We start from the raw sequence: 10,949 nt of genomic DNA on the forward strand, positions 1-10,949 counted from the left end.
ATGGATATGAAAGAAAAAAGGGGGGGGGACAAAAAAGTAGAGCCACTGGCTCATAAAATAAATTGTCCCAATTACAATAAAGTGTGACTCTTGGTCAGTGTGCACGGCAGGCAGTTCATCTTTATTACAATCAGTTAATGAAAATCAATCCCCCTCCTGATAAACTCTTATCTCCACGGCCTTTGCGCACCCCTCGTGCCGGGAGATAATAAATTAGGGTAATATTGCCTTTGATGAGGGAGTGAATTGCAAATTATTGTAACTTTCCAAGATTTATGATGCAGATGCTTAATTTCCGAGCTGGGTTTTTCAGGGTGCCGGGGGGCCATTTGTTAAAAGTTTGGTGACATAGGCTCGTTAATAAAAATACACACTCCGACAGCCAGGTGTTCTCAGCTGTTCTCTACTGTTACAGTAGCGGAGGTGCCGAAGCCGCTCTAACTCCAAGCTTATAGGGTTTGCGGGACGTTTCTCTTTGCCGTGCGATTTTTGCCTATAACAAATACATACGAAGAGGGAGATACCCGGGGGATGAAACGTGTTTACCAAAGAAGGCGCTGTCAATCATACGGCACCCCACCACCACCCCCTCCCCCGTCTCTATCACACAAGCCAGAAGTGTATGATTTGATATGTAGGTCAATACCCATTCTGCAGTGAGCCAGCGGGTGAGATATGTCTAGTTGCTCGCTGTCACTCTGATTATTGAGGAGACACAGAAAGATTGAGTTGGTCAGGTATGAGGGAGCCTGCAATATGAGATAGCTGTGTAATCGCTGCAACTAGAAACCACACACACACACACACACTGGTGCAAACTCCCTGAGAAATGAGTAACTTCTCACTCTTTGTTCTGCAGCGCTGACCCATGTAACAGGGTGCAATATACGAGTATGTTAGGTGCCATTTACGGGGTGCAACAGTCAGACTGTGAGTGCGTCATTAAGCAAACTGCTTCAGCAACAGAAGGTTAAGGTTATGAGTCATCAGGAATTGCGGGAATGATGCAAGGTGATTATTTAAGGAGCAAACAGAATCTCACAAGATCAGATGGGGGAAGTTACAGCAATGGTTGACCAACATCTTTTGCATCATTTAGCATAAATGATGTCTTTTTTTAAATTTACATATGCAGTAAGCTCTGTTTATTCTCTATTATAGTAGTTGTTCTTCTTCTTGATAAAACCAAGTTAGGTAAAAAGACCAGAGTCCCTGTGTACTTAAAAATCAGTATCAAAATAAATATAAGCACTTAGTGCTCTCAACGTTTGATCATCTCATGACACAAAAATCGCTCCTCATCAAGACCACCTCATTTATGGCTAAGGCACATCTTGCATTAAGACAGCCATCAATCTAGCCATTATCAATCAAGGAGAGGACTAACACACCACTATCTATTTATCTTGCCAAGTGCTCTATTAATATCAAATTAATTTCCCCATTAAGAGTATCAATCACTCAAGCAGTTTTTCCTCAACTCATTAGCTTGGTAATTGTCCTTGTTTACAGGGGAAAGTCAAGATAGCATGGCTCAAAGAGGGTGGACAAGCAATCTTTACAGGCTCTGGCAACATGTTACATCCACTGTGCTAATTCCTTGACAGGATTCCTGTGAAGTCTGTGGAGCGTGGAACATTTCACACAGTTTTCATTTACAGTTTTTGAGAAAATGTGTGTTTTTACTGCCAATCAAAAGTGTGTTTCATGTTTTAAATGTTCAAAAGATGTCAAGGAGCTCATCACCTTTAAACAGGCTGCATAAGAGGATGCTCTTGCATTGGGTTATTATTTAAGCTATAGTGCCAATCTGTCCTGCGAGGTCACGAGACTCGTGGCTTTTTAACTTTAAAATTCTAAAGCAAACCGGAAGGAACACGGTGTGATGCCATCATCTCAACCGAGCCGAGATCATACCTTTGGAGGAAAAGATATGTTAGAAAGAAAGTTGTAAGGTAAGCATTCAAAGTCTTTATCTAAAGTAAAAGTACCAAAATAGCAATGTTCTAATCCCCAATGTGTATCTGACACATACATTAATCAGTCATGGCATTAAAACCATCATCTATAGGACCCAAAGACCTTGAGCCCTGCCATCACTGTGGATGTTACTTTTACACATACCACCCACTTGAGCCTTGTTGTCGACCTCATACCTCCCTTCACAGCGACGATCATCCTTGTCAGCAGCGGCTTCACACTCTGCCACAGCACAGAAACAGCTCAGGAATTGCTCAAGGAACATGACAAAGACTCCAAGGTGCTGATCCAGACTCAAACTCCCCAAATCCAAATTTAGACAAGCATCCTTGGGATGCATCAGAGCAAGCTTAATCCTCAAAGGTCAAACCCCACAACCCAAAGAATCCACCACCAACAGCACAGACACCCCCAGAGCTCCCTCATTCATGTCAAATCAGAGCTGTTTAGAGACACTAGGGAGACCTGGACAATATTAGCCATGTGTTTTATGTCATGTATAAGACATTAATAGATTGTTGATATCAATACACTGCATAGGAAACAATTTCCTGTTGCAGGTCTAAATGGTTTTCATTTATAGTTAGGTATTGGGATTTTGATTTGATTCCCATCATAGTTTTCAGGCTTCATCGAAGGGTCATTGGATAAATGGCATGTAGTGTTGTTGATCTTTTAAAAAATAAAATAAAAAGCATAATAATGAAAATATGACATTTTTGGTTAAAGCAATTTTTAAAGAAATTCTTGGAAACTGCATGGGAAGTATCTTGTAAGCTGTTCATTTTTAATGTCTAAATCTGAAATTGTTACTTTATATGGATGACAAACAACAGCTTGGGAAATTATTTGGATATGAAACATATTTAAATCTAAAAGTGCAAGTACATTAATATCATGCTGAAGTAGAATACTTCAGAAAATGTTCTTATTTCTACTGCTGGGCCACCCAAAAACGACATTTTTCCTGCCAGTACTATTCTCCATCCTCGCCTTCCTTCCCGCTAACACCGAGAAAGAGGTGATGAAGTCTGCCAAGAAAGACCTGAATCACATTCAGCCATCTGCAATGTGATTCGCGTGTGAAAGATTAGAAAATCGTGGCAGGTTTCATCTGTCATCTCACACATCATGCAAATGTCACATTGTCTTTATTTAAAGAAATGGGACATGGAGAGATTAAGTATGGTTGCATGTGTGATGAAACATGCTGTCACTCAGTATTATAAAATTACAGTCAGCTTACCTATAATTCAATTCAAGATATAAATTACATCCATGTAGACTGATTATAGAACATTAATTCGTAATGTCTTCATAAGGAGTGTGCCCGGGCTTTCTTAATTGCATTTTTAATAGAAATAAAAACTGATCGCAGCTCTCTCTCCCTCTAATCGCAGCACTCACTGTTCATATAGAGTACAAATATACGCACCGCGTGGTGTTGTTGACTCTAACCTGGTGTTAACCACAAACTAAATCCTATTTAGAGCCATGCAGCATTCTGGCAGACAAAAGCAAAGCCAGCAGCCAACTCAGCACTCTGAGGTAACATTTACACAGGGGACTGAGAACATACTGTGGATCCCTACAGCTACACAGCCAGCTTGTCAAAACTGTCTTTATACTAGGAGCCGTCAGGACTTATGGACTGAGGACACCACCAGGAGAGGACAAGCACTGCAGGCACACGTTTGTAAAGCAGCACTGCTGTCATGAATTTCCATGTTCGAAGTAACTGTTCGTTCCACCCAGACGGATACGTTTACACATCATCCTGAGTATTTGTGTAATGACAGGAAATGACAAAAAATAAATAAATAAATAAATAAATAAATAAATAAGAGCTCCATTATCAAATAAAACTGCTGAGACAGGACTGAAGAGACAAAAAACAAATCTTAGTCTGGAGTGTCCAACACTTTAATAAAGAATATTACAGATACAACAAACACTTATTAGTTTACTTTAATTACAAAGACTCAAAATAACCTACTAAGCACAACAAATGGAAAACATATTGCAGTTAAAACATCTATACACAGGCAAATTTACATAATATAAAACACATATATACACTCTTTTAATATATTATTATATAAAGATTTGTTTTAAACCTTTAAAAACAGGAAGCCAAACAGCTTGAAGAGGGAGCGCTTCACAGGAAAAGAACAGAACTGGTGAAAAATCACACCAACGAATCAGGTTTTAAGAGATAGGTAGTTTTTACAAACAGTTGTTGGATTCTGTGTATTTAGAACACCAATTTTTAAAACAACAGATGAAATAGAAAGATATTAAATACACAATATTTGCAGTTAAACTGTTAGGTGCTACGGATACTGGACCACTGAGGATCTAGAAACCATGTGGTGGAGCATTTAGAGGTTGTGCACTTCCTTACTGAATGTGAATGAAATATTTACAAAAACCTTTACGAACAACTGTGAGCTTAACTTTTCTTTTTAAACTGAATGTAGACGAACTGCTCATGTGATAAAAACGTGTACTAGACCCCAAATTGTGTGACATTTATGCATTCATGTTCGCATTCAAATGATGTGTCCACAGAAGGGAAAAAGGGGGAAGAAATGCAATCTTTTCTGAGTGCGAAATCCTTCAAATGACAACAGAAAGTTCACAAAATCCACAAATTCCTCAAGCTTGTAATGCTTCCATGATCCATCTACGTCCATGTCATTCATATTCATTTATGTGTTTTTTTTTTTTTACAAAAGCAGCAGAATGAGGAGTGAGAGCAATGAGCTGCTGGTTGCAGTAGCAGCGATAGTCTGAGACACTCCTCGGTTGTGAAGGCGAGTGGGCCTCGGTGAGTTCTGCTTCAGTTTACTGGGTGGCAGTGCCTTCAAATCCTCCAGAGCACCATATGCAGCCATGGAGAACTCGGGGTCTCCGGTGGTGAGCAAGTCAAAGACACAAGACTGAAAGTACACATCCTCCACCTGCAGAGTCTCTCTACACTTGGCAGTGGCTCGCTCCACTGTGTAGATCTGGTGAGGAGGCCGCAGAGGGCCCAGCTCTGTGTTGGTGCCTTGAAGGTGTGGCTGCTGGCTCTGATGGCCCAGGGTGTGCTCTTTGATGAGCTCGTTGCGTGGGCAGCCGTGCAAGCACAACTGTAGACCGCCGCCGTCTTCTGAAAAGTCCAGGGTGTCTTCTGGCATGCGGATGGCAAAGGTCAGGTAGCTACCCACGCGCCGGATGATGATGGAGGTGCCAATGTAACGGGCCTGTATCCTCACCTGCCGACCGACTCCGGAGCCACCTCGCTCTGCGATGGTCAGGCTGCCACTTTCACCGCCACTGCGAGTCCCATCCTGAAAAGCCAGGGGTAGGTCTTCAGTGGTGGCCTGGTAGACCTTCTGATCTGTACAGCCATGGTAAGACTTGAAGATCACTGTGATCTGAAATAAGGACAAAAAACATTCAATTAGTGTGGAGTGACTGATTGAAACTTTACTCTTTTCTCCATCAACTATCTACTGCTGGTTCTCCAAGTCACATCACTCCTCTAACTGATCATAACAGATGCCCAATAAGTAGTACCACTTAGGGCCACAAGGTGGCAGCAGAAAACCAAATATTTCCATGCATAGGGTGTTAGTGGTTCACACTCAGCTTGCTAAAGAATGATTTGTCTCTGTTGTACTCTTTAGCCAATTAATTCATGTTGATTACAAAATCTGTTTCATATAAGAAAACAGGCAACATAATGGGGCTAATCGAGGTCAAAGTGTCACTATCATCACCCATCTATTTCCACGTAAAAGCAAACAACTGATGCTGAACTAGTACAACTCAACTAGTTGTCCATGGATGTTGTATCTAAAGGTTGCATTAGATAACTGTCCAAAACCTCCACTTCTTCTCTCCTCCATCGTCCAGCTGAGCATCAGAAAGGGGCCTAACCCCCGTTTCATGAAAAGATCCTGACAAAGCACTGGTTGTGGGTACGTTTACACTTAAAGGTTGTATTTTATTTGATGAATGAGTTCCTGTCTTGGGTCTGGCAGCTGAAAACAACTCAGAAAACATGATGGGGGCATGTGGGTGCTGGCAAAGATGCACCAATACTACAGTCTTACATTAGGCTGCACAGCCAAGACGCACTACGAGTTTTACGAGCAATCCTATTACACAACATCGTGTAGTTTGTTGGTTTATGTTTAGCTTGGAGAATTAAAATTAGCTTAGTACAGTTAGAGTAATGCCTGATCAATGAAAGACATTTTTTTAAACTATCTGGGCAAAAGACAAAGAAGAAAAAACATTAATATTAAAAACTCAGCTTCATGAGCTAAATATTAAGTAGTAAACAGAGAGAAAACGTGCACACATACACAAACCACAATCAGGCCAGGGAGACCATCCTATTTAATTAACAGAATTTAAAAAACAAAACAAAAACCTTTTTGCTCTTGGCCAATTATTCCTTTATTTTTCCAAATGATTCCATATTTACACAAAAAGCAGCGAGTTAATTATTTGACCAGAGGGGTGAAAAAACATTCCAGATCGTGGCAGCGGAGGAAAATGTTTGAGTGAGCGTTAATCACTACCATATGACCACCCATGTGTTAAAGGTAGAGCGCTCATGCATGTCTGTGATTCAACACCGCTGAAGGACTCCCCTCCTCTCTTCTCCCCTCATAGATCTGAAGGAGCTCCAAGACACGAGGAATGCTGGAGACTCGAGAGGCACCATGGAATGACGATTAACTTCACATGTTTGATACTTTATGGCAATACTTGAGCTCACGCCCAAAAAAAAAAACTTCCTAATGTGTAGGGCATTCGTTTAAAACTTAGTATTGCATCAGTGTTCGTCTCCAACATGGACATAGGTGACCGGAGGAAGTTTCTGACATTTTACACAGATTAAACATGACCAGTTGGAGTGTCTACGTGAGCTTCACCTCCCCCAGGGGTTTGTGAGATTGACATTTTTGGGGCTATTTTAGTAAAATTTTGCTCTACTCTTTAATTTTCTTTAATTAAATTGTGAGCAGTTTCACATATTTTGGTGTTAGAATAAACACACACGAAAGAGCAACTTAAACAAGTTAAGACATGAAAAAATGGACATTTCTTAGATTTAAGCTGTGCAGACACAGCTGGACACAGCTGTTCTGATGTTATCCTTACCTTACTAGTTGCTGTGGCGCTGGAGCCTAGGACAACAGGCACATTGGTCACCTGTACAGACAGGAAGCGGTTATCGATCAGAGGCCAAGCCCCCTCGACCTTGCAGGTCTGAAACTCATCTCTGAAAGTCCGTAGGTGCGGGTCTCCAAATAATCCACAGTGGGCGTATTTCTTCTGCTGACCGGCTGAGCCCGACACGAGGACCCGATTCTCGTAGTTGCAGAGCTCTAAAAGAGCTGGCCGAGACGTGCTGGGGACCTTGTCGGAAGAGGTCGGCCCATCGCTGGAACAGTTATGCTGAGAGAATAGCTCCTTAATGCGAAAGACGGCCGAGTGGTAGACCAGGTCGCCCCTACAGCTGCGTGCCTGCCGGCGGGTGCACATGGCATAGGCCCGCAGGGCGATGCAGTAGTCCACATCTAAAGCCACGTCCTCCTGCAGACCACTGGACGGTGAGGTAGATGCCACATATTCTGCATTACAGCGCTGGATTCTACACTGCTGGCAGTGTGCTAAAAGAAACAAACAAACAAAAAAAACCCATGATGATCACAAAACTGTACTACAATCGGGCCGGTTGCAAGGGGAATTTCTCTTTTTGAGTAAGAACACTTCATCCCCACTCTGAAAAAAATAAATAATTCCTGAAAAGTAAACTAATGTGCACCAGAAAAAAAAAAATCTCCCAAAATGCCCTACCATCCATCTGACATTTACAGACATATTACCTCAGTGCATGAGGCAGCAGACACAGCTTTTCCACTATCAAGTTTAGCTCAATCAGGAGAGCCATTAAAACGCAAATGCGTGAGCTCACGAGGCCTTAATCCCACACTGTGCTCCAAAGTCAGTCAAAACTTATTTCCCCCAACTAGCTCTCACAGAAATAGCATGTAGCCTCACTGCAGGAGGCGACCAACCTGCGTTAGTTTGGCGGAGGGTGTTGAATGTGGTTTTGGCTGTTGCTGGAGGTAAGTGAAGTCCAGCCACAATGCATGGCACAGTGAGGCTCAACGTATGGGAAGAGCAGTATAGGCTGTGTAGCAGAGTTTTTGGTGGTCCGTTTCAAGGTTCCCAGTTAAGTAATGATCCACCAGTGGGTTATTTAATATCAAGGAAAACAAAGACCTACAACTACTTCTGGGAGAGAAGTAAAAAATGTGGCTATTCGTCAATTTCCTTTCAGGGTGTTCACATTACTTTTGGGTATCGTGTCTCATACGCTGACCGGGATAGTAATTCCTGCTGCAAGGTAGAAACATTTCCATCTCAGATCAGGATCAGCCAGAATCTCAACACATACTTTTACGGCAAGAGTGAGATCAACTGCAATAAACTGCTCTCTGTTTGCAACAGAATAATCTTGTATTTACTCCAAAAGCTGCACCTAATCTCCAAAACAGCCTGGACAAAGACAAGATAAGCACAGAGATTTCACATCGGTAAACACTATGTTTTTGAGGGGTTTTTTTCCACCCTTTCTTCCCTTATGCAGAAGTCTGGTGCACCGGATGATTAATACCTCTCACAGCCAATGCGCTTCAATACCAGCGCTGATCCGAGATGGAGTGCGAGAGGTCAAGTCAGACGCATCCCTCCTCTGAATTCCAACAGGCCTTCCCCCGCCTTGCTAAGAGGTCACCCGAGTCTGCCGTGATTGACACTTTTTGACAATCACCTGCCATCAACAGCCATACAGCCCCCCAAAGGCTCTTTATGTTTGAGGACTTAGTTAAGCTACCAACAAGTTTGGGGACCATGTGGGAAGCACTAAAGCGTGAGAAAAGCAAAGCGACCACACAAAGAGTGCTTCTATTAGTAAATCACGCATTAGTGTATCTGACGTGACGAGTTTCTGTCCGAGCCCAACTCAGTGAACTTTTTTATAGCATAATAATGCCATAAATGCAAAAACAGACAGATATGGTGGCTCATATAGGTTACAATAATAACCTCTTAAGCTTCGTGATGGGTTTAGTGGACTCATCATGACTCTTGAACAAAGATGAACCTGAGGTTTTATTTTGAAAGTCACTAAGGCTGCTGTTTATTTTTGGCATCATGATTGAACACTTCCTTTGAAATGATAAGCGTATATATCAGTAATGTGCATTTCTGTTAAACAAACAAACAAACAAACAAACAATATCTTAATTTTATCACAGTGCTTACAAGCATGCGCACTAGTTACTTTCTCATATAAACACAACAAATAATACCACCGACAGAGTTTAAAACAAATCTCCATACCAAGACAAATCGCCTGTGTGAGAAACAAAACTTAAACTTTACGATCCAAATGAAGAATGCCTCTGAGCCGAGCTGGTCTTTGATCCCGGGTTGGGAGATAGCAGCCACCAACACGTTCAGAGGCCAAAAAGTTGGACCCCCATGCATGGTAGCTAAATGAGGCATGAATAGGTGAATTAACATGCTCTCCTTAGTTTTTCCAACAACTCAAACAACTGAGACGTGAAAGGAAAGACAGGGCGCTGTCTACAGTACGAAATGTGTCCGTCTGCGGTGTTTATGCCTACAGAAGAAAAAGGGGAAAAAGCTCCGCGGTTTTGTTCTCGGGCTGATTGTGGGTGCTGGACGCCAGCTGCTAGCGAGCTATGCTAACGGGAAGCTAAGTCGTAACTTTACATAAGTTGGTAAAAAGATAAGTGAAGTAATGCGGGCGTGCCAAAACGTGCTGGCCACTGAGCGGTTAGGAGCAGATTGTTTGGTGTCCCTGTGTGGAAAGGGAAAAGCGGAATGTTTGACCCTAAAATGAGTCCAGAAAGCGAGTTAACTCGTGCTGATCTGCTAGCAGCGCTGCAGCCTGGAGGCTGGGATCCTGCAGCAGCAGGACAGGACCTACTTTGTCCCCGCAGCCGACGACCACCGCAAAACAACGGCCGCTTTCCTCGCTCTGTTCAACCCCACATTAATTACCCCTTACCGCACAATGCATGCAAGTACAGCATAAAGTTGACAAGAGTCACATCTGAGCCACACAACAGCAGGAAAACTTTTCCCTATCCACCTCCATTACCGGGACACAGCCTTGTATGCAGGGCATTAGGAGGAGTGGGGGAGCACGGATTGGAAAAGCAACACTTACCTGGTCGAAACAGCAGCGAAAGTAAAACCATCGTCAACGTTACACAGTCCCAAAGCTGCCGCTTAGCCGTGGTTTGAGGTCCGCTTCTCCCCATACCAATCCATTCAGTTAGAATGGAGTTCCTCGACTGCTTCTCATCGACGCTGCGGCTGCGAGAAATCAGACAAAAATTCGTCTTCCTTCCAAAGCGCTGTCATTCAAAGGGGCCCCTGTCTTCAGGGCGGCTCTACGAGGGAGGGGTCTAAAGTGTAGACGGGGCCCAGAGGTGATTGCTGGCCAATGAAAGACTAATTATTCACTAACCACTTGATATTTACATGTAGTGGCAATTACTCGGGGGGGGGGTGAGGACAGTGGAAAAGGGCCTTCAGCGACAGTCGTGGCGGTGTGAAGCTGTAATTGCCCCGATTATAACCGAAGAATCACAGCATGCCTTGTTTATAGTAGTTAAACTGTGTGCGGATGCATAAGATGAGAATTTGGAGCATTTAGTGTATCCAGAAGTGGAAAGTAATGCAGTTTTCTCATGCAGAATTACGATATAAACTTGTGCAACAAACTTTTTTTTTGCACCAACGGGGAAATGTTCTTTTTACCCCCCGTCCCCCACCCGAGGGGCAAATGTTTTTGTGTTTTCAGCATGGAGCAGGATGCTGTCACCTGCTGTTTTCCCCCACTACAGATTTGGTGGCTATTGATT

The 10,949-nt window shown here is 42.9% G+C and overlaps 1 protein-coding gene across 1 annotated transcript; it reads right to left on the minus strand.

Moving 5' to 3' along the window:
* Positions 1-3,881: 3,881 nt before the first annotated feature.
* rgmd (RGM domain family, member D) lies at positions 3,882-10,461 on the minus strand. Its single transcript, XM_085398362.1, has 3 exons — positions 10,250-10,461; positions 7,144-7,655; positions 3,882-5,402 (listed from the first exon to the last, which is right to left on the minus strand). The coding sequence occupies exons 1-3, from the start codon at positions 10,341-10,343 to the stop codon at positions 4,710-4,712; spliced, it is 1,299 nt and encodes a 432-aa protein (XP_085254488.1). The 5' UTR covers positions 10,344-10,461; the 3' UTR covers positions 3,882-4,709.
* Between the last annotated feature and the right edge of the window lie 488 nt (positions 10,462-10,949).

The sequence above is a fragment of the Rhamphochromis longiceps genome, linkage group LG23 (assembly GCF_057381845.1).
Source record: "Rhamphochromis longiceps isolate RC_006_pf linkage group LG23, R_longiceps_female_GT1.1, whole genome shotgun sequence".
In the NCBI taxonomy this organism is placed as follows: domain Eukaryota; kingdom Metazoa; phylum Chordata; class Actinopteri; order Cichliformes; family Cichlidae; genus Rhamphochromis; species Rhamphochromis longiceps.

Coding starts and splice junctions, on each gene's coding strand:
- rgmd (XM_085398362.1), bottom strand. CDS start 10,343: ATGGGGAGAAGCGGACCTCAAACCACGGCTAAGCGGCAGCTTTGGGAC. Junction 7,656..10,249: donor TTCGCTGCTGTTTCGACCAG/GTAAGTGTTGCT, acceptor TGTTTCTTTTAG/CACACTGCCAGCAGTGTAGA. Junction 5,403..7,143: donor GCGCCACAGCAACTAGTAAG/GTAAGGATAACA, acceptor TCCTTATTTCAG/ATCACAGTGATCTTCAAGTC.